We start from the raw sequence: 25,192 nt of genomic DNA on the forward strand, positions 1-25,192 counted from the left end.
ACCTTTTTTTTGGTCAAAAAGTTTTATGGTTTCCTTTATAAGGGTCAAGTTAACTACCAAATATTTAACGTTCTAGGTTGCAAACTGAGTTTCTTCAAAACAAACAAACAGCTACAACCCTGAGGAACTTGTTTTTTTCTTTTTCTTTTTTGAAAACAGTAGATTTTCTAAGTAATTTATTATGCCAATGTACAATCTGGGACCCGTATTTTTCCTAAAGTTATAATCACTAGCATTTTCAACACTATGTCAAATCAATATGGTAACTTCTATTTGAACAAAGACACCCTTGTTTTATGCTTGATTTTAGTGGGAATTAATCAGTTCAATCACCAAGCTGTCTGTTTCAAGCAGATTCTTTTTATTGTGTGAAGGAAAGTCATTCTATTCTTTTAAAATTATCAATGAATGTTTGATTTTTTCAAAGACTATTTTTACATCATAATATTTTTCTGAGTTTTCTTTTTAATATAATAGAACAATATGTAGCATGGGTACAGAGGTTTCCTAACTTAGTTGGCTTACCACCCCCTTTGAAAAAAAATTACCCAGTGCCCCCCTGACGTTAGGTTAGGTTAACCCTTATTTTTATCCAACGCCCCCCAATTGTACCTGAAGCTACTACTGTCTTCCTCTTCCCTCATTGTTCCCGTGCTCCCCTGGGGGCCGGCATGGCCTACTGTTGGAACCTATGGTAGTGGAAGGAGCACTGGGTTTGGAAACACAAGACCGGGGTTTGAATCCCAGGTCAGCCACATATTACCTACCTGTGTGGCCTCGACCAAGTCACTTAAAAGATTTATGCCTCAATTTTCTGATTTGTAAAATTAAGGACTTGGATATTAAAATGGCCTTACATACCTCATACAAATCTCTCTTAGACATGACATAAAATTTTTATGTACTATATTATTCTGTTAGCTGATTTTTTTTTAAATAGCAGCAGTGCCTATTTATTTACTAGACAAATTTTCTCAAATTTCTTTTTCAATTGTTTTTGCAGGTTTAAAAAACAATGGATTTATTTGCTTTGTAAAGGGTATTAGGTAGTAGCCTTCTATACTTCTCTATGTTTATGAATAATCTACTTATTAAAGGAATTATTTAGTTTTAAATGTTTGATACCTCCAGTACTTTGGATTGGGTACTTTGTATGCAAGGGAATTCACTGATACCTTCACAAAGATGCCATCAAGGTGAAAGCTCTCATAGGATATACAAAAGCTTTGGTTTTAGTTCTAGCAACAGACCATGCCTACTTTTTAAAGACCAGCCTAGCTATAAGAACATATAGGCTCATAACTATCATGTTAACCACTAGGTACTGAATTCTTTGGCCACGGCAGCCCATGAAAGAAAAAACAGAGAAATAAATGGCCTTCAGTCCTTAGAATGGAGAACAGCAATATAGGAGGGCAGAAGATGCTAAGGCAGAATAGTGTGTAAACTAATTATAAGAATACACATACCTCTTGGCAGTCTAAATGTGAGATCTTTGCCTAACAATTAACAACAGACTACTAAACAAACTGAAGAACATTAATATCACCCCTCTCACAATAAATGAAACCAAGAGATAAAGAAGTTATATCCAAATGGAAAGATGGCTCAGACTCTCCTTGAAGAGGCAAATAAATCACTTAGAACAATCACGTGCCCAGGGGAACATAAATAGTTTATGGGACAAATGGGTATCCTGATTTGCAGTGCTTATGCTGAGCATAAGCAAAAAGACTACCATGAAAGACGACTGCAGCTTGTGCACTCACATTTAATGAAGAGAAAAGAGAAATTCTATAAAGAATTTCAAAAACTTCTACAAATCAAAGCAAGAGATAATCTTGACACTTGTTTATGTTAATGCAAAGGTGGGCATATAACAGGTCAGTGAAAAATGTGTTAGATCAAAAATCAAAGAGCCAAACAGCTGCAGATTATGCAGAATCTTCCTATCCATATATCATAAATAGCTTCTTCAGTAGAGAAAGATGGAAGGTGCTGGAACATATTAAAGAATATCATAAAAAAATGAAACTAACTATATATCTCAACAGATAAGAAATGACTGGTTAGTAATACTGGATTTATTTCTGAGTCAATCATTGGTATGTAGTTAGATAATTGACTAGTTAGAGAAAAGGTCAAAGTCAATACCAAACCAGAAGAAAGGATCAAAGAGGAGAAGGCACTACACATAATTTTAACAAGTCTAATATTATATGTTTAATTAAGATGCTAACACTGAAAATTAAGACAAGGATAAGGTTTAAATCTCTGTTTACCACCATTTCATATAGAAATTTGAATGATGCAAAGCAATCTCTACAGCAAAGATGCCCAAAGATTCTACAGAAAACTTTGGCAGGGAAATATTTGAGTTCCCTGCCAAGAAGAGAAATGTTGAAGCCAAGGGTAGTGCTAGTTTAAAGTTCATTTTTAGAACATTATGAAGGAGAATGGAAAATTATTAGCAGTACTAACTCATAAAATAGCAAAAAGATTGATTTTCAAGCTATCTCAAAGGGGAAGATATCAAATGGATGGGAAAACAATCATGAATGGCATTATGATGAACAAAAAAAGTGATGAAGAAAACATCAGCAACTACCAACCCACATTGCCTACTTTCTCCTCTCTATAAAATCTTTATGAGAATAAGCTATGCACATATCAGGGACAGCCTTAATGAAAATATGAGACAGGACACAGGATAGTAATATTACAGATCTGAAGCTGGAATTGATCTTGGATTTCATGTAGGTCAACCCCTTCATTTTACAGATGAGGAAACTGAGGTTCACAGAGTTTAAGTGACTTACCCAAGGTCACACAAGTAGTAAGTAGAGAACTGGGACTTGAAATCAGTTCCCAGTTTTTTTTCCCAGTTCCCAGGGTTTTTTCCATTTACATTGTACTGTCTCACCACTGAAGATGACTTTCTACAGGAGAAGACAACTTTAAAGGCACAATGACTGAAGGGTATAGAGAGTGTTAATTGTTCATTTAAAGTATCTTTATTCAGCAGAGCAAAAAGCAACCTTAAAGGGTCTTCTCCAACAAAACATCTACCATGGACATGTTAAGATCATTGAAGACTCCTTGATAGGTACAATTCCAGAAATAACTTTGTTCAATGACCATATAATTATTCATATCAAAGTAGTATAAAACAAGGAAACATGAGGATGTTCTTTGCAGAACTCAAACTGAAAAGACATTTTCTCTATGGATGGTAAATTCCTCTAGGCACTCCTATTTGATCCTATTTCATGAAATTGTGCTAATTTCACTAAGCATACTACAGAGCTACTTCAATGAGATCCATAGCCACTCAAAAGAGACAGGTCTAACAATCCTCAAAATAAAAACAAAGTGAATTAGGGATGCCTATTGCCCAGACTATGCAATGCAGCTGATTTGCAGCCTATAGAGTTAATCCATCAGTACATTAATGTTTTGCAGGTACAGCAAATTGACAATGAGCAGGGCCCAAAAAATTGAGCAGGAGAAAAGCAGGCTAGACTGTATTTGGGCAACTACAGTACTTTCAATGACACCAAGGTACTCTTTGATACAAAAGCCCATTTAAACAATTTTTTAAAAATTATAAACTACCAAAGAAAATAATCAAATAAAGAGAAAAGTGGTAAAATCTCACCCCTAAATACTAAAACTTTTAGTATTTAGCAAGGCAGAAACAAATAAAAGAACAGAAAAGTAAAGAAAACATTTTTCAGCTTTTAACAACATCAATATTTTCCCAGTGGTTCTTTACTGTTGTAAATCACACAATAGCATGACCTCACAAGCCTAAGGGCAATGGAGAACATAAGTGGGCTACAGCATAGTATCAAGAACCACTTTGATGCAAAAAGTGGCATAAAGGCCAACACTAAGAAAATGTGTGATTGGTAAAGATGGTGGCATAGCTGATGGATAGCCGAGGTACTTACTTATATTCTGATACCCAAGAAATTTTAATGCCTAGAAGTACTTCAACTTGATGGATGGTTCTTTTTTGGAGATAATGGGAAAATATGGACAAGAATTGCTCACAATGTGAAGGCAAAGAGAGTTTGCAGTCTATACTAGCATAGGGAATACCATATGGATGAGATCAGAGCCAAGGAAAAATTTATTGATAATGTCTTATTTCTTCCTCAGAGATTGGAATACTTAAGTTATAAATATCTATTTGTGTTAGTTTTGGTAAGTAATAGTCTTATAAATAATCATCCATTTGATTTGTCTAATTTATTAGGATTATGGTTTCGAGTTATGGAATGCTAACTTCAGAGAAATTATAGTTGAGAATCACCCAAAGGACAATGGTAGGCCTAAATAAGTTGCAACTCATTACCAACAAAGAATTGCAAGGGAGAAGCAGCTTAAAGGTATAAGGACTGACTTTTCTTAGCCATCATTTTTGACAGCAAATTCCTTTTTCCATGTTTGGGACAATTAGGTGGCACACTGGAGAGAGCACTGGGCTCAAGAGTCAGGAAAATCTAAGTTCAAATCCAGCCTCAGACATTTACTGTGTGACCTTGGCTAAGTCACTTAACCTCTGCCTCAGTTTCCTCAAATGTAAAATGGGGATAATGATAGTACCTACCTCACAGGATTGTTGTGGAGGTCAAATGAGATAATATTTGTAAAAGTACTTAATGCAGTGCCTAGCACATAGCACTATACAAATGCTTATTCCTTTCTCTTCCCTTCCTGGTTTTCCTTCTACCTGTCAGACCACTCTTTTATCAGTACCCTCATTTGCAGCATCATCTATGTTCCAGTCTCTATGTGCAAGTATATCCCACATGTGTCCTAGGGTTCTCTTCTTTCTCCATAAACTATTCTCTCTTCGTAATTTTATCACCAAGAGCTAATTTATCATTTTTGTGATGACTTCCAAATCTACATATCCAGCTCTTATCTTGCTCCCAAACTCCAATCTCACATAACCAACCAGTGGCCATCTTTACTATATGCATCTTAAGTGGTATCCCTGCCCCCGGCTCCAACTACCCCCCAACCCTCAATCTATACTTCACACAGCTGCTGGTATTTTTAAAGCAAGGCCTGACCATCTTCCTACTCCGATCAAGAAGCTTTACTGGTTCCCTATTCTCTCTAGGATAAAATACAAGTTTGGTGCATAGAGCCTTTCACAATCTGGTTCATGTTTCACATTACTCCCCATCATATATTCTGTGTTCAGTCAAATATGCCTATTTGCTATTCCCTGTACACACATCTGTGCCTTTGCAGAGGTTTTTTTTCCCTGCATATGTCATGTTCTCCCTTCTCACTTCTGAGTCTTGGAATCCTTAGCTTCCTTTAAGGCTCAGCTCAACTGTCACTTTCTAGACTCAGCCATTCTGATCGTCCCCCCTGCTCAGTTGTTTTGTTTTCCTCCTTGTTTCCTTGAATTTACTTTGTATTCATTTTATTTATTTGCATGTGTTTCTCCTCGGTAGAACACGGCTCCTTAAAGGCAGAGAATGTTGTGTTTTTAATCACTATCTCTAGTGCCTAAAGTTTTGTACACTGTAGGTGCTTAATAAATGCTTGTTGAATTATATAAAATAAAAGATGTCATCAGAGACACATGACTAAAAAAGGAAGAGGACTGATCATGTAGTAAGAATAAGCAGTTACCAATGGATAAGTAAAATTCTCCATTTATATTCATGAAATGTTAAAAGGAGGAGGAGGAGAGGCAGCATATTTGTGAACTCTTATAGAAGATTTATAAGAAAACATGGACAAGAGTCACATAGGATGAGAAGCCATGAGTAAGTCTTGATATTCTGGTGAAAACTGTGTACAAGTCAATGAGATCACAGATCTAAAGAAATTTAAGAGAATATACCTGTACTTAATATTTCCTGGTGATATTAGCCTCTTTTGTGTTTCTTTTCTAATGTTGGTGATCATGTTTTCTTTCTCCTTTTAAAAATTACTTTTGTTAATGGTTTATAAATATTATCAGTCTTTTTTAAAATTGAGCTCAAATGTATTTATCATTTCAATTTTTTACTTTATTTCTGTCTTAACTTTATCATCACTTTTTCTACTTTCCTTTTTTTCTTTTTAGTCACATGCACAAACACACACATATATACATACACACACATATATCTATATCTATGTCTATATATATCTGTTATCAGTTTATTTAATGAATTCAGATAGGTGATTTCTTTGTTAGTCTTTTCATTAGATTTGTCATAGTTTGACAACAAAGGAAGAACACTGATAAGCTGGGTGGTGTCCAGAGGAAGGCAATCAGGATGACTGCAGGGTTGAGGTTCATGCCATAGAAGGATTAGTTTAAGGAACTGATTGAGATGTTTATCCCAGAGAAGAGTAGATTTATGAGGAAGATGATCGTTGTCCTCAAGTAAATGAAAAACTATCATGTGAAAGAGATATTAGACTCACTGTACTGACTCCAACTGGGAAGAAAAAGGAGTAAAGGGTAGAAGCTGCAAAGAACAATATTAAAGTTTGATAAAAGGACAACTTTACTAACCATCAGAGCTATCCAAAAGTGCAATGGGCTATCTCAGGAGGTAGTAGGTCTTCCTTCACTAGAAGTTGCATAGTATACTTTAGACCAACCTCTTAATTTAAATCTATTTGTCTATATTTTCATGTTAAAAGTGTTTATTGTAGGTAGTAAATTGATGGGTTTATTTTAATCTATGGCACTTTTTTTTTTGGAGGCAACTAGGGTTAAGGGACTTGCCCAGGGTCACACAGCTAGCAGGTGTGCGAGGCTGGATTTAAACTCAGGTCCTCCTGACTCTAGGGCTGTTGCTCTATCCATTGCACCACCTAGCTGCCCCTATGACACAACTTTTAAAAGGCAATTCACCTAGAGTTAGGAGGACCTGAGTTCAAATCCGGACTCAGACACATAACACTCACTAGCTGTGTGACCCTAGGCAAGTCATCTAATCTCAATTGCCTCAAAAAAAAAAAAAAAGGGCAATTCAGGTCATTCAAATATAATATCTAAAACGTTAACATCAATTTTATCTTATTGATTTTTTCTTTTTACCTATTTTTTCCTCAATGTCAAGGGGAAATGTAATTTAACTTATTTTTTTCTATCATAACTATTTTATATTAAAGTTAATTAACTTTAACAAAACTCTTGTCTTTTAGAATACTATGGCTGCTTTATAATTCTTTGATGTTTTACTTCTTTTTTAGTTAATGGCAGGAAGTTTGTTTTGGGGATGACCAAGACCTTTCTTTTTATACTTCTTTTATTATTTTATTCTTCTTTATTTGTTGTTTCTAAGTGGCTAGGTGGTACAGTGAAAAGAGTGCTAGACTTAGAACCCAGAAGACTCAGCTCCAGCTCTGCACACGTCACTTAACTTCTCTATGCCTCAGTTTCCTTGACTGTGAGAATCAAATGAGACAACATGGAAAGTGCTCTGCAAACGTTACTGTGTTATATAAATGTTAGTTATTATTATTGCCTGTCAATTACAAATTGCTTTTATTTACAAGTAAGGGTGTTTAATTCTATTTTTTGTTAATTCACAGACACTAATTTGCTTCTATTTCATTTACAAAGGCTTATATATATATATATATATATATATCTCTAGTGATTTTTAACTATAGGTAATAACAGTATTAACATATACTATTATTTTTAATATCATCACTGAACTGATTTAGTACTAGGGACTAAATATTAATAAATGCTTAAATATCAAAGTATTTTTTCAATTTGGATTTCTACTGAACTTATTGAGGATAGTTTTTGAATGTTATACTCTTATCTTCAAACTGACACGCTCAAATTTGCATCAAAAATAACTTTAAAAACTATCATGCCTTTTAGACTTATTTATGATGACACTTCAATTGGTGGTTTTAATAGGTAATTTTCTTTGTCTTTCTCAATGCTTAAGGTTTCTTTGTTCTTATAACTCTAAAATTTAACAATTACATTCCCAAGAAATTTGTATTTTGGATCTTTTCACACTGTAGTCTTATGAACTATTTCTAATTGTAGCATATTTTCTATTCATTTGCTCTTTCTCCAATTACCGTATGTCACAACATAATTGTTACAGATTTTATGACAATTTTTTGCAAAAAAAAAAAAGTGGGGAGAGACCATCATGTGAAGCATTTTTAAAATTGTGCAAGTGTTACTTTAAAATCATTTATTACTAAATTGTCTACGGTGCAAGATTAGGATGCATAGAATACTTGTGAATATGTGTTAAAATCTGGAAGATGCAAGTCTTACCATATCATGTGACTTACTCATAGCTGCTTCGCCTGCCCACCTGCCTGTTCCCCTTGTGCCTATGACTCTTCATTGGGTTGAGTGACAATACCATTAGTCTGCAAAACTCTAAACAAACCAGCAAGTCAGCTTTTGGAAATATACTAACAATGCACATGAACTGAGAATTCTAGGTTCATGGCTGGCAATAAGCTGAGAGATAAATGCCTAGCCATATGCCACTGGTGAATATATTGCTGCTCTGTTTACCTTTTAAGAGACATGAGAAACAGAATTATAGCATACGACGATTATGTGATGAAAGGTTATAGACTAATTTTTGGACCTAAAAACAGTGTGTGACAATTATGCGATGAAATACGGTAGTTCTTTTAATACCATGTTTAATTCTTTTTCTTGAAAAAAGGAATTCATAGTGATCTCAGGTTTGATCTTTTTGTTTCGTCTTTCAGGTCTTATTTTGGACTGTTCATCCATTAATTGCTCTTAATCTGTTACATTCTGGGATTTTTCTTTTACTTGAATTTTCTACTGATTTTTTGCTTAAGTACATTTATTCTGCTTTTTCATTGTTTCTATTCATATTCTTATTTCTATTTTTATAATCATTCTTTTATAATCTCTTCCCATGCCTTTGATTGAATTAGTCTTAGTCTATTTTTTTTTTTACGTCTACGTGTAGGGCTTTAAAATTTTATGAAATACTCTCCATAGAAGATCTCCCTTTTATCTGTATCAATCCTGTAAGTTAAGTACCATGGATGGGATTATTATATCAACAAACCTACTATTAGATTTGTTTCTTCCACTCATATTACTTGCAACGCTCCTACTGATGTTTCAGTCTACATCACTGAAGAAATTTTATCCCTTGACCTTTTATCTTGCAATTTCTTTATGTTACCAGCATTTTTACTTAATTTATTCATTGCTCAATAAATTTTATTCTTGTCCTTCCCAGGGTTATCTTTTCATTCCATCCTCTTTCTTGCTACCTTTTCTAACTCATGAAAAAAGTTATGAATGAGGGAAATGTAAGACCCGAGCTCCTGATGACTTAAGAACCAACAGTCACTGCCGTAGTAGAAAGGGACATCGAGGAACTACACTGTCTATAGTTTCCTGAACCTTTCCTTTGAAATAGGGAATAAATTATAGAAGTTCCTGCAGTAGATGAAGGTATGATTTTCTTTCTGCCAGTTCTTTTGGTCTCCATTTAAACTCCCCCTTGCTGTTTTCTCTTATTTTTTTCACTGGTTCCTTCTCTCTTCTTCTAAGATTCGGTGATACAGCAGTGCAGGCTGTTGTTATTAACATTCATATAGGCTATTGGAAACCAATATATTCCTACCTATTTTTTTTGTTTTTCTACCTCATTAGCTACAACAACCCATCATAACGAATCAAAGTGACTAAAATCCACTGATAATTGTGGAAAAATAAATCCATTTGCTCTTCCCTTAACTAACTAGAAGAGTTGCTAACAGTTAACTGACAGACAACATAAAGAAAAAAAAGACAAAAGACAAGCACAGTCCAAAAATGGATACACAGCTCTTAAACAGGAAAAAGGTACCTGTAGTGGGATAATTTATAAGGTGTTTAAAACAAAAAACTACAGAGGTCTGTTTTTCGTTTGTTTGTTTGTTTTTTTAGCCTATTTAGCCTACTAAAATAATGTACATATATGGGAAAATATATACAAACCAACTTTTGGTTGCCTATTTACTACTTAATAAAATCCTTAATGATCAAAGATCAAATATCCTGAGTTAGGAGAAAAATGAAAAAATATAGTCAAATGATTAAAGTTTTTCCTTAATCATGTTGGACCATGATTAACTGTTAAAAATATATTGAAAAAGAAGTCCACATAAAAACTCTGATCAACACAATGACCAACCACATTTCCACAGGACCCATAAACACTCTTCCCATCACCTAATGAAAGAAGTAGGTGATGGATTCAGGGTGCAGACAGAGATATATTTTTTTGGACATACCCAATGTCGGAATTATTTTTGCTCGACTAAGCATATTTGTTACAAGGGGTTTTTCTTTTTAATTTGGGAAAGAGAAAAAATTGTTAATTGAAAAAGATTAAATTTAATTAAGAAAAAAGAGAAAAAGAAGGCCAAACAACAGCAAAAATTACTAATATAGCCTTTGTTAGAAAACCTTTAGACACCACTCCTTAAACAAATGGACCTTTGCCAAGGCTAAAAGAAAATAAAAAATAACATTAATTCTTTGCTCTACTCTCTACATACCTTGGAAGTTGTGCTTTAACTTGTTTTTGACACAGGTTGTGATATCTTTCCACTTTCAGAAATCCCTGATTCAACATTCTCTGGCAGACTAAGTCCATTCGCTTACAAACCTACAAGATGGAGGAGGGATAAAGAAAAACCACATGTTATTAGTTCAGATACAATACTGGACAAAAAGTTCTCTCGCACTTTTCCAGTCTCCTCTTTACCACTTCCACTAGCTTCCCAGTCTGGTTCTTTACCAATTAAGCAAATCCTCTGCCATATACTCTCCTCATAACACTCCAAATATACTTTCCGTTTGTTTGCAAATAAGGTTAAGATAAAATCAGTCTTTATATCTCAGTTCAATTCACCAAATAATTAAGTACTACGTGCTATATTGGAGATACAAAGACAAAAATGAAACAATCCTTGCCCCTCAGGGAATTTACAGTTTTCTACTGTAATATCCTGAATGTGTCTTTGATGGAATTTTGTGGCACAGATAAAATCCTTGTAAAAGAGGAGTAGCTCCTTTATACATGTGGAGATATGGTGATATACAAATAAGTGGTTGCTAAATGCTTTGATTAAAAAGTCCTAAATTTAGTCACAGGTTCTAATAGGATTGAACTAGATCATGAAATCATAGGTTTAGAACTGGAAGTGACCCTAGAGCTCACGTGGTCCAAGTCTCTTATTTTAGAGATGAAGAAACTGAGGAAAAATTTTTTGCCCAAGGACCTGGACAGCAGGATTCAAACTCTGGTCTCCTAACTTCAAGTTCAGTACTTTTCTCATTGCGTTGGTCTCTTCCAACTCTAAATACTATGAACTTATATTTGAGTCTATTCTAAGTCTTATAAGCATAGAAATTACACAGAAATTAAAATGACCAAGCCCAGCTCCAAGAAAGACATATGAGAATATATCTCCCGCTCTTTGCATAGATGGGAAACTATGTGAAGATTATATGTCAAACATTATATATAATGATGGAATTAACTGTCTTGGTTAGTTTTGCTGAACTTTCCTCCCCCCTCTTTTTTATATATTTGGAAATATATACAATGTAAGGAAAAAAATCAATAAAAAATTTTAAAATGCAGTTTCACATTAAAAATAAGATCTTATTTATCACTTCTCTTAATCACTATTATTATAATTATTAGGGATATTATTACTGAGTAACACAATTATATATTTACATAGAACTTTAAACAGCTTTTTCTTCTCATCCCCTTGGGGCCCCATGACAACCCTGTGACGAAAGTTGTGTAATTATCATTAACGCCAATTTATATATGAGGAAACTGACGCTCAGAGATTAAGCGGCAAGCCCAAAGTCACAGAGAAAGGACTTAAACTCAGGTCTTCTGACCCCAAGTCCTAACATACTATCAGGTTACAGCAGAGCCTTAATTAACCATCAGACGTGGAAGAACAGTATGTTCCAGTTAATTCAGTTTTCTTAACTTAGAAATTAGCTGAGATGTCCTTTGTTTCACCCTTTGCTTGGAAAACAATAATTCACATTTACATAATCATTTAAAATTTGTAAACTTCTTTCCTCAAAAGAATCCTGTGGGATATCATCCTCCTTTTGTGGTTAAGGAAACTGAAATTCTGAGAGGCTAACTTATTTGCCTATAGCTGAAAATTAGACTAGTAAGTAACAAAGCTAGTATTCAAACTCAATTCCTCTAGCCAGAAGTCTTAGGGTAATTGAGTAAATTAAGGGAAAAAACTCATTAGATAGAAGGAAAAAAGTGAAATGAAATGACATTATAATAATGAACATTAGTGACATATCAAACAAGAGGAGATTGGGGCCTTGCTCCAGGACAGGTAAATTTGGGTAGGTAATTTCAAGAACTTCTGTCAACATCTATGCCTAAGGAAGAAGTTAGGGAGATCAAGCAGCTTGATTACTTTGTGGAAGTCCTAAGGAAACACTCCGCCAGCCTAGGAGTAGGGAGGGAGGCATTTCAAGGATCATTATAAATTTATGTTTCCCAATCTCAACTAGATCCTCACTGCCAGGCAATTCTTTTACTTTTTTGCTAACTGGCTACTGCATTCTTCTAAGAAATAATTTCAAATGTCTTCTCAAGTTTCCCACCTCCCCCAGTGTTGGAAAAGGACTTAGCCACATACTTTACTGAGAAAACAGAAGTCATTCCCCCAGAATTCCCTGTCTTTCCCCCATTCTACATCTCAACCTCCTTGACAACATCTTCCATCCTTTCCCCTTTTAATTCAATCTCTGATGCAGAGGTGGCTTTTCCTCTCAACAAGGTCAATCTCTTTACCAGTGCCCGTGAACCCATCCCCTCCCAGTCTTCTCTAGCAGATTGTCCCCTCCCGAATCATCCCCTCTTTCTATTATAAAACAATCAGGGGCAGCCAGGTGGTATAGTGGATAGAGCTCTGGCCTTGGAGTCAGGAGGATCTGAGTTCAAATCCAGCCTCAGACACACATAACACTTACTAGCTATGTGATCCTGGGCAAGTCACTTAACCCCATTGCCTAACCAAAAAAAAAACAACAAAAAACAACAAACAATCCTCCTCCCCCTCCACACTCCCTTTTTGTTATTATGGACTTGTCAAACATCAACAAATAGGAACATTTCCTTACATAAAGAACAGGAAATGAGGACTGCATGCAACATTGTGATCCTCTAATATACACATTTAAAAAAATCCTGTTTTTTTAAAAGTATAAATTAAATTAACTCCTAGATTCTCCTGACTCCTACAACACTGTCCTGATTGTGTCCCCTTCTCAACTTCCTTTTACTCTTCTGTGTATGTATATTTTTAAAATGTTTCACTGACACTTTTTTAGTCTCACTATCACCATCTGCGATTGCTCTCTATTAACTCCTCTCTCCCCAAAGTACTACCTGGTAGAAAGTTAAGTATAGTAAAAAAACAAAACAAAACAAAACAAAAAAACAAACCCCAAATCCATACATTGACTGTGTCTGAAAATATAAGTCACAGTTTGCACCTTTAGTCCTTGGATGCTCCATGGGAAGCATGACACAGCATCAGTATTCTGCAGCCATGACTTGTGACTGCATTGATTACAGGTCTTGAGTCTTTCACAGCTGTTCTCCATTACAATGTAGTCACTGCATAAATTCTGCTTCTCATCACTGTACCCTCACTACTTGATGAAGTCTTCTTATATTTCTAGTAAACTGTTCCTTTTATCATTTCTAATAGCACAACATTGTTACATTCATATACCATAATGTGTTCAGACATTCCTCACATCCTCTTAGATTTCAGGGTCTTTTTTTTTCTTTTGCCACAAAAAAAAGAGCTACTATCATCATCATCATCATCATCATCATCATCATCATCATCATCATCATCATCAAAACAAAACAAAACCAAAAACGTGGAGTCCTTTCCCTCTTTCTTTGATCTCTTTGGAGCACTGACCTAGTAGTAGTGGTATCACTGGGTTAAAAGGTATTTATAGTTCACTAACTTTTTGGGTATGGTTCCAATTTGCTTTCAAAGGTTGGAGCAATTCACAGCTTCACTAACAATGTATTAGTATGCCTATCTTCCTATAATCTCTCCCAAAATTGTCAGTTTCTGTTTTTTGTCATCTTTGTCAATCTAATGAGTTTGAGGTTTCCACCTCAAAGACGTTTTAATTTGCATTTCTATTATTAGTGATGTGGAACAATTTTTTCAAATGATTATTGATAATTTGCTTTTCTTCTCTTTAGAACTGCCTATTCATAGCTCTTGACTACTGATCTAATGGGGATAGCTCTTGTTTTTATATATTTTATCAATTCCTTATGTATTTTAAATATCAGACCTATAAGAGACAGCTAAGCTACTTCCATTTTCCACAACAGACCTTTGTCAGAAAAATTTGCTGCAAGAAAATTTTCCCAGTTCACTGTTTCTCTTCTAACTGCATTGTGTTTGTGCAAAAATTTGTGAATAAAATCATCCATTTTATCTCTTCTGATCATTTCCATCCCTTGTTTGGTCAAGAGTTCTTCTATCCATGATAGTGAAAGGGATCACTTTCCTTGTTTCTGGAATTTGTTTTGATATAACTTTTTCTATCTAGGTTATGTATCCATTTGGAGCTTATTATGGCATAATGTGTCAGATGTTAGTCTAAAAATAATTTCTGTCAGACTGCTTTCCAGTTTTCTCAACATTTTTTGTCAAATCATGAATCCTTACCAGAGTAGTTGTAATTCTTAGATTTACCTAACATTGCTACTATGTTTGATTGCTTTTGAGTCTCTTTTTGTATAATCTTCTTCAGTCTCCTGCTAGCTACTGGATTCTTCCATCCTGCCTACAAACGCATTCAGATCTTCCTCTTTAAAAAAACAAAACAAACCACCTCATTGTTTTGTTCTACACTTTTACTTCTTTTCTCAGCCAAACCACTAGGAAAAGCTATCTACCTCTCCTCTCCTCTCACTGACTACTTAAATCCTTGCAATTTGGCTTCTGACCTTACCACTCAACTGAAACTACTCTCTCTAAAATTACAAGTGATCACCTAATGACCAATTCAATGGCCTTTCTCAGTCCTAGACCTTCTAAACCTATCTGCAACATTTGGCAATACTGACCATCATGCTGGACACTCTCGTCTCCCTGGATTTTTGTGACTCTCTCTCGTTCTCTCCATGCCTGTCTGACTATTCCTTTACAGTCTCTGTTTCTTGATCATCGTCCATGTCTCACCCCGTCTCTGTCCTGGGATCTCTCCACTTCCCTCTCTATGCTCTCAGTGATTTCATCAGCTCCATTGGTTTAATTATCACTTCGATGGTTATTTCTAAAGCATAGGTTTGATCATGTCACTTTCCTGCTCAAGAAATTCCAGTGGCTCCTCTTGCCTTTTGGATTAAATATAAACTCCTCTGTTTGACATTTAAAGCCCTTCACAATATATTTGAAGCCTTCCTTTCCAGACTTATTATGTGTTACTCTCCCTCATGCACTATAAGATTCAGCCAAACTGGCCAACAGTTTATAAAAAACATTTATAAAGCACTATGCTAAGTGCTTTACAATTTTCATCTCATTTGATCCTCACAACCACCCCGGGAAATAGGTGCTATTATTATCTTCATTTTACATTTGAGGAAACTGAGGCAAATAGAAGTTAAGTGACTTGCCCAGGGTCACAAAGCTAGTAAGTACCTGAGGCTGGATTTGAATTCAGGCTTTCTTGACTCCAGTCCTAGCACTCTACCCACTGTGCCACCAGCTGGCCCAAACATAGAAAACAAACAAGCTGTTCCTTTACACTGTACACTGTTTCCAGTCTCTACACCTTCACACAGGAAGTCTTCCATGCTTACAATGTATTCCCTTCTCACCTCTGCCTCCTAGAATCTAAAGTCTATTTAAAACTCAGCTGAAATGCCACCTCCTAATGAGACCTTTACTGATTTCTCTAGCTCTTACTGCACCACGCTCCCTGTGAAATTTGTTGTTGTTGTTTAGTCATTTCAGTCACATCTGACTCTTGATGACCCCATTTGGGATTTTCTTGGCAGAGATATTGGAGTGGTTCACCGTTTCCTTCTCCAGCTCATTTTACAGATAAAGAAACTGAGGCAAACAAGGTTAAGTGACTTGCCCAGGGATTCACAACTAGTTTTTGGGGCTGAATTTGAACTCAGGAAGATAAGTCTTTCTGACTCCAGGTCTGGCATTCTATCCACTGAACCACCTAGCTGCCCTCCTTATGAAATTACTATGCATTTACTTTGTATGTATTGTCACTATTTATATGAGGATATGTTATTTTGCCCAACAGAATATAAACTCCTCGAGAAAAGGTACTATTTCTTTTTTGTCTTAGTATCTTTAGGATTTAGCATAGTTCCTGGCACATAGAAAGCACATGATAAAATGGTTGGTTGATTCAGGAGCCCCTTCCAAATCCTTCTCACAGCCCAGCAGCCACACAGACCAGGAAACCCACCTCCCACTTCCACAACTGGCCCATAGTAGTAAGGGAGATGGATCCCTTTTGGTTAGGAAGAAGTTGTAGGATCATTCAACACATACTTATTAGGCAACTTACTACAGGGAGAAACAATGTGCATACATATAAGTATGCATATTACCTACAAAATGAATACAAAGTAGTTTTGGGAAGAGGGTACTAGAAGCAGAGGGAGTAGGAAAGGAGCTCACGCAGAAGGGAAAAGTCACAGAGGCTTCCCCCAACCTAAAGCTTTTTTTCCCCCTTGAATTTTTCTCCCCCAGAAATCTTAGAGCTTGGCAGCTAAGCAGGAGGATCAGGTTGAAAATATAAAACTCACATGAGGGAGAAAAATACCTCAGCAAAATAAGGGAGTAATGCCAATATAGGTACTTCCTAAATTCCAATGGAGGAAAGATCAAAAACAAAAAACTTATAGCCAGTTCAATTCATAACTCTTCTCTCCAAAAGAATTTGCCTGAAATGGGATGATAAATGGGTGAGGCAGTATGACACTGGGGAAAATGGCGGGATTTAAATTCAGAGTATCTAAGGATAAATAAATCCCAGTTCTACTATCTGGGGTGAGCCACTTCGCTAATCTAGGCCTTGACATTATTTTGCAGATGAAGTTGTTTGTTCTAAGTAACACAACTAAGGTCTGATGCTCTGGAAGTGCCTGTGACCCAAACAGTGGGAGGCCAAGTCCCTTTCAACATTCTGGCTTAAAAGTGTATTGACACAGAAGTCAGGAGAAATGCCAGTACCTGCTCTGACACTAACTGGAGGTCTCTATTTCCTCCTCTGTAAAATGAAGGAGTTGAACAAAGTTGGTTCTAATGTCTCATGAGTCCGAATCTGGGTCCTACTTGTTTGTACTTTAGCTCCACTTTCAGTAAGTGTTGAATAAGCCTTCCTTTTTATTGGTGAGCTTGGGCAGGTCACTTTCCCTCTCGAGAGTCTGTTTTTTTCTCTGTAAAACCAACGAGCTGGACCAGATGATCCCTAACACCTTTTCTAGCTTTAACACCACAGTTTGCGAGTTTTTTAGGGAGTACAGGAAGGCTGGCTTCAAACCTTTCAGCATTGAGAACACTTCACTGGATAATAGGATATAAACTTATGATACATTACTCGCACTATTTTCTCAGATGCAGAGAAATTCTATGTCTATAAACAATAAATAATTCACCAATGAAGAAATTTCATTGTAACAAAAATTTTCTTCATAAATCAAGATTAAAGGTAATAGAATATTTTTATAGCAAAAATTTATAATTTGGATTCTGTAACCTAAGAAATAAATGTAGAGATACCCCAGACTAACACTTTGGAGCCAACTTCAATTAATTTCTCTTCTTTGCTACCCACATTCAATCTACCATTTCCCAATTCTTTCAAGAAGCATTTGAGATAGAGCTGCTTCTAATATGTCTACAATCATACCACTTTAGTCCAGGTAGTGATAATATCTCATTTCTTGATTACATTTATTCCAGGTAGTGACATTATCTCATACCTAGTTTACAATAGCACTCTCGCTCTCCTTAATCTCCCCTTCTAAACAGTAGAAAAACAAATTTCTATGTTCTCTCCTCCTGTTCAAGAATTTACAGTAACTCCTATGGAAAATTTACAACTAACTCCCACCTAGTTAGTCAAGATCACTGTATTTTGTTTACATTTTTCAAAGATTAGAATGAAAATCGTTTTATCACTGAAAAGAGCAGTATGTACTTCTTTGACCTAAGTCCTGTTGATACTGGCACTGAAAATACTAGAAAAAAAGTATGGGATTATGAGGTAGGAGTCCTGGATTCTAGTCCTGATTCTATCACTCACTAGCTGTGCCTGAACAAGTCAAATCAACAAGCATTTACTAACTTACTATGTGCCAGACACCATGCAAATCGCTGAGGATACCAAAAAAAAGGTATGAATGCTTGTATTTGATATATAATTCATGCGAAAAAAGAACAGATGTAGAAGCACTATCCATTAACACTGTAAATAAGCATAACATGAAGAATGTCTGTTGCATATGTATATTATTAGCATACAAATAATGCTATTAATAAGACCCTAAAGTTCTACCCAGATACTTTATTGTGCAGTGCAAGTGGCCTTGGATTCTCAAAAGAGCATAAACACTGTTAAATCTTTCCAAGCTGGAAAGGCTTCAAGTATGGACTTTTTGTTGAACTGCACTGAATGTGGTCAAAACCATTTCCTATAGATGTTCAGATACTGACCCAAACTCACAAGTAAGAAGCGAGAAGTCTGAACTTCAAAAATTTTTAAATTCTTCTATTACATGAATATACTTGAATAATCTTTACTGCAGAATTAAAGTTCTTAAAGACCACAACTGAAATGTGGGACTGATCTAATTACACTTATTCAACTTCAAAGAAAATAATTTTTATAATAGCAAAGTACAATCAACCCGAGGCGGCTAGGTGGTGCAGTGGATAGAGCACTGGCCTTGGAGTCAGAAGAATCTGAGTTCAAATCTAGCCTCAGACACACAACAATTACTAGCTGTGTGACCCTGGGCAAATCACTTAATCCCACTGCATAGCCAAGAAAAAAAAAAAAGAGAGAGAAAAGTACAGTCAACCCTCAAATATCTGTGAATTTCTAATAGAGTGACATTCATATGGTAGGCACATGTATGCACGCATGCACACACACATAGACACACACCATACACACACAACCTGTAGAATTTAATTATCTATAGCAATTTGAAATCTGCTCTTCCCATATATTGTCTTAACTGGATTTTAGGCCACCAATAGTCGAAGACAAGAAGGGAATGAAGTATCAAGCTGTCTACATTTTTCAAAGCCAAACATAAATTATCTTTATATTTCCCAATGCTTTGTGCTATGCCTGCTCGTTCCTCCATATACAAAAACAAAAAAGACTACGTTAAAAAATGGAGGTCTAGAAGAAATTCTCTATAGGACATTTCTATGAAATAAACTTTCCACATTTGCTATACTCTTAAATGGGTCAAAGCATGGTACATTTGATTCAAGATTACAGATTCAAAGTAGTTTTCATCTTTTCTATGGCCATGGGCCTCAGTCAATTGTTTCAAAAACGGATGACCAACCACTGTTACGTTCCAGGTTGGACTACATTGATTTTATGGTCACTTTTAACTAAGAGATTCTATGTAGCCCTCATAGCCCTGTTCTGTCCCCCATCTCAAGAGAACTGGGCAGCACAAAATCTATTAGCTCTATTAGAAAAGCAATTCAAAGTACATGTCCTACGGATAATGGGTCATCCAAAAAATCTGTAAGACAAATAACATTAAATGCATTGAGAGTAGGAAGGTGGGGGGAAGAGAAACACTATTCAAAAGAATGCTATGAGGCACACTTTGAATATGTTTAAAACAAGGGATATCTATATGACAAGAAACAAAATGTTTGTATAGCCAAGATTTCCAAGGACTAGGTGCAGTTAATGAATCAACATCCATTATGGCTTAACATCAACAGACAGTTATTCAGTGTTTATTATGTACAGAACACTGAGCTAGGGAAAGTACAAAGATCAAATAAAGTAGTAACAGTCTCTGTGGTATTTATAACTTCATAGAGTAGTAAAGATTCACAAGCAATTGTAATACAAATGTTATCTCAAGTGAGACTATGTGCCTGGCACAGTGTAGATGCACATGGTAGCACAGTGGCTGGTACATAGAAGGTGTTTAATAAATACTTGTTCCTCCATCCTTTACAAAAAGATATATGCAAGAAACAAAAGAGAGGTTCAAACAAGTGCTATTTGAGGTTCAAAGGAAGGAAGAATTATTACTGATGGGAATGTGGGAGAGAGAAAAGAGAGAAGATAGCTTTTCAACTGAGAATTAAAGGAAGGTTCCAATTTCAAATAAAGAGGCAGGAGAGGGAATTTCGGGCAAAACAATAGCATGGATAGTGATATATGGGAAACAGCGGCTACTCCAGTTTGGCATACTTGCAATAGTATGAGATAAGGCTCAAAAAGCATTACGGGAGGCTCTGAATGACAATTTAAATAGTTTGGAATTTATTTAGTATGTAGCAAGAAGCCTATGGATTGTTTTCAGCAGAGGAGAGTGATATGTTAGGATATGTCCACAAGGAAAATTAAACTGGCAGCAGGATATGTTGGAGGGGAGAGCAGAAATGGGAAGTGTACAATTGTTGTTGAAGTGTTAGGTAATGAGGGCCACTACTGGGGTATTGGCACTAGGAATACAGATGAGAAGGACTTGAGAGATGTAGAGAGAAAATCAACAGGACTTGACAATGACTGGAGGTCCATCTGAGGGAAGGGGTAAAATCAACAGTTATAACAAAGTTTCAAACATATGCAACTGGGTGAATGGTGGTATCACTGACAGAGAGTCAAGTAAGAAGAAAAACAAGTTTTTGGAGAAACATGTTCAGTTTTGGACACTGGGGATTTTGAGTTACTAATGGCATATCCACACGATGATTTCATATAGAGTCTGAGACATGTACAAAGTTTAGATGAAAAGTCAAAGCTAGAGAGACCTGGAAAGCAATGAATGAATGGGGAAAATAAAGAAGACTGAGTACAAATTTGGGAAATACCAAGATTAAAGGAGCAGGGAAGAGATAGTGGAGACAGAATGGTTACAGAGACAGTAGAAGAACCAGGAAGAGCATACTGTCCCAAAATCCAAGGGAAAAAGAAAATATTTGGGGAAATGGTTGTTCAATAGACTCAAAATCTGCCAATAGTGCAAAGGGATGAGGGATAAAAAGGGAAGGAAAAAATGCTTTTGGATCTGGCAATGCGCAGGTCATTGCTGACATTAGAGAGAATGGTTTCAGTAGAGTGAGGGTGGTGGAGGAACAATGAAGTATCTAGTATAAATAGCTTTTTCCAAGAAGGTTGGTATTCAAAGGGAAAGAGATGGGATGGTAGCTTGATAGGTCAGAAGAGTTAAGGAAATGCTTTTTTAGGATTAGGGAATCAGAAACATGTAATAGATAAGAAACCAGAAAGGGAGAGATTGAACATATGTGAAAAAACATGATTACTAAAGCAAGGTTCTAGAGGAGGGGAGAACAAGCACACAAATACAACAAAATCCCAAGATAACTAAAGAGTCTTGACAATTTTTTGGAATTCATTGCATAAATAGTCAAATCTCAATAATCCGTGGTATGGAGAAACAAAGAAAAGTCTGTCAACTTGTTAAATTATACAAATAATGCAAAAACCTCATTTTAGCAATTTCAACTTCTTCTATCAGATCATCTAAAGAACATAGACATGAATAAGAATTTGAATGTGGCCCCTGTGACCTATATCTGATTACCACCTAATTAGGGTGCTATAGTAAAATTTCTAAAAAAAATGGCAAAAGAAGAAAGAGGTCATAATAACCCATAAAAGACTGTTAAACCGACAGAACAATAATTATAAGGAATGTATTCAGAAACAGGCAAAATATTATATATTTTAAATAGACTTAATTCTTCTCAAAAACCCCTAGTTTACAATACAAGGAAACTTATGTACTAATATATATAATCAATTTTTTATCTTTTGTAAACTAAGCTTATTGTATAAATTGTTACTTTAGCTTCAAAGGCAAATAAAGCCCTACCACCAACTAGGTGTATTTTCCTGCCGATTTCCACAAAAAGAAAGAGATAATAATCAAGGCAGTGCTGACATCTACTGGCAGGAGAAAACCTCTTTGAAAATGGTATGGGATCATGGACCATATTAGAGGCTTCAGAGTAAAGGCTTATATGATTCACCTCAACTTCCTCACAAAAGATAAACAACATGAGCATTATGTCATATTTTATATATGTGAATAAGAATGTGCACTGTGAAGATCTAGGGAAAAAACACTTTTGCAGAAAGATGAGAGAAAATGGATGCAGAATTTTATGGGATGGGGGAGGGGAGAATCCTTATATGCAGACCTGTATATTAATGCCTGAAATAAAGACTAAACTTACCAATTAAAAAATTAAGAGAGTATGAATCTATAGGTTTTATATAAGACTACTCATTTCCAGTGATTATGAGATGTTTTAATATTAACCTCAAAACAAACTGGTTTTCCCCTCTAGAGAAAAGCTATCTTAAAATCATTCTAAACTTCAAAAATTCCTCCCCCCACATTGAAAATTGACAGTAACACAAATTCCAAAGCCACTGAACAAAAGTACTGTTATGCCCATTTTCAGAAATCACAAAAGTACATGATCTCAGGCAAGAATTCTTATTTTGGGGGGAAAATAAGGAATATTTAAATATTATAAATTTACAGTGACATTTACTTGAAATACAAGGACAACCTACTTTAAAAATTATTCTAATGTTGAAGAATTTTGTATCATGCAGAGATTGGCACAGCTTGATAATTTTGCTGACTAGAAACCTGGCTATCATTTCAAATTAGTATTTTTTCTGTGACTTCATGAGCTTTCTTCCTCAAATTGGTATGATTTCCATAAAGACAAAATTCTAATAAATATACAACTTAATCTATTCTATCTCTTCGAAAGAAAAGGCACTATGCACACTCAAGTGTGATGTCTTTGTCTTCTTGAAAACAGACTGCAGTTTTAGCTTCTACTCATATGTGGTTTTTTCAAACCACACATCAAAATGCCCACCTTCTTTAATCTTTTCCTTATTCCATTCAAAGAGAAAATCACTGAAAAGAAGCAAAACATGAGTGAACTGAATCACTGTCAAATCTCGAGCCAAGCCCCTTGGGTGAAGTCAAGTTCTAATGACAGATTCTATTTATGAAACTCATGGACGAAGCTAGACACAATTACGGGATATAAAAGATTCCAAAGCCAGAGGGGTAGAAGTAAATTACTCTAGTTAGAAGATATTGCAAGGGAGAGCAAGATCGACAAACGGCAAGTTGGTTGGGGGCAAGGAGAAAGTGTCAAGGGTGACAGCAGATGTCTCAAAGCCTGTTTTCCAGGGATGTTTTTATGGGTCAAGAGGACACTGGGTGTTGGGGTAAGAAAACAGACTCAAGCTGCTGAGAGTCGTGTCTTGACCCTTTCACAAGGTTCTTGGGAAATGACAGAGGTGCTTTAACCCACTCTCGCTAGAGTACTGTGATACTCTAGGATGGGGAGTTGAGGTGGGGAACAATACCTCACATTCTAGCAAGATGAAGCCAGCCAATCACAGTATCTCTTTTTTAACAAACAACCTTAGGGGGGGTGGATGAAAATGGGGGCACTGGTCTTAGAGCCTGGACCCCCTGACGTGGTAGGGACTAGACTGCAGGAGTGTGGGGTGCAGACGACTGGGTCTCCCCTTCCTGGGAGCTGGAGGAGGGGGGTACAGGGGACGTCCCCGCGGCTGTCCAGGAGGGGTTCGCCACCTCCCCAGGTAGGGGTGGGCCCAGAGTGGAGGGGGAGCCGGACACGCCCCTCCCTCCGAGCTCTCGGTGGTTGGACGCTGGGCCGGGGGTGTGTGGGGGGTTGGCGTCCCTCCCCCACTGCCTGCCCCGCGGAGGCAAGGACGGCGTTGGGGGAGGGGGTTGGGAGAGAGGAGGGCCGGAGGGGGGGAGGGGAGAGCCTCACCAGGCGGAGCTGGCTGATCTCGTCGTAGGACATGAAGCTGAGGATGTTCTCGATGGCCACGATGGGCAGCGCCACCAGCGTGTTGTTGTGAGGAAGCTGGTCCAAGGCCAGGGCCGGGGAGGCCGGCGACTGGGGTCCCAGCAGCGCCGGCTGCGGCGGGGGCAGCGGCGACAGTCGCTGGGACGCCCCAGCGGCCAGAGAAGAGCCGCCGCCGCAGCTGCCACCGCCTCCTTCCTCCGCCATCCACTCCTCCGTCACCGCCGCCATCTTGGGGGGAGGGCTTGATGCCTTCCCCCTGCTGCAAGGGGAAAAGGGACACTTCCTGTACGTCACTTCCTGCACCTTTTCCCTCTTCGCCTCCTCCGAGGGTGGGGGCGCACTGCAGTGAGAGCCAGGAGCCCAGAAAGGGGGGTTCCCCCAGAAGGCGAGGTTACTTTGGGTGGGTGGGACTCTTTCTGGGATGGAAGGGACCCTCGAGGTCCGAGCCACTCCCTTCGTTTGACAGGCGAGGACCCGCCCGGAGAAAAGGAGCCATCTGCCCTAGCTCGCCCGCACTGTAAGGGGCAGAGCCAGGATTTGAACCTAGATCCTCTGCCTCCAGCTTCAGTTCAGTTCAGAACAATTATTAAGCGCCTACTGTGTGCCAGGCACTGTGCTAAGCCCTGGGGATACAAAAAGAAGCAAAAGACAGCACCTGCCCTCAAGGAGCTTACAATTCAATGGAGGAAGACAACCTGCAAACAAATGTGTACAAAGTAACTATATACAGGATAAATAGGAAATAATAGTAAGCCTGGAATTAAGCTGGGCTGGGGAAGACTTCCTGGAGAAGGCAGGGTGTTACTTGGGACTTGAAGCCAGGGAGATCAGGAGTCAGAGAAGATCAGGGAGAACATTCCGTGCATGGAGGACATTAAACTGTAAGGCCACTCATTCATGAAACAAAAAGTTATTCAGTGACCTGTTATGTTTGAGAGACTGTGTGTGGAATTGTGGATGAGGGCCTGGCATTAGAGTAAGGAAGACCTTGGTTCAAGTCCTCGCTGATACATCC

The 25,192-nt window shown here is 37.1% G+C and overlaps 1 protein-coding gene across 1 annotated transcript in view; it reads right to left on the reverse strand.

Moving 5' to 3' along the window:
- LOC114050029 (F-box only protein 28) overlaps window positions 1-24,405 on the reverse strand; it is a 61,812-nt gene extending 37,407 nt beyond the window's left edge. The window contains exons 1-2 of the mRNA XM_027871556.1: window positions 24,139-24,405; window positions 10,552-10,661 (exon numbers count right to left, since the gene is read on the reverse strand). Coding sequence (XP_027727357.1) covers window positions 10,552-10,661; window positions 24,139-24,405 — 377 coding nt within the window. The remainder of the gene's footprint in view (window positions 1-10,551; window positions 10,662-24,138) is intronic.
- Window positions 24,406-25,192: the final 787 nt, after the last annotated feature.

Source organism: Vombatus ursinus, unplaced genomic scaffold (genome assembly GCF_900497805.2).
Source record: "Vombatus ursinus unplaced genomic scaffold, bare-nosed wombat genome assembly UNPS02014798.1, whole genome shotgun sequence".
Lineage (NCBI taxonomy): Eukaryota > Metazoa > Chordata > Mammalia > Diprotodontia > Vombatidae > Vombatus > Vombatus ursinus.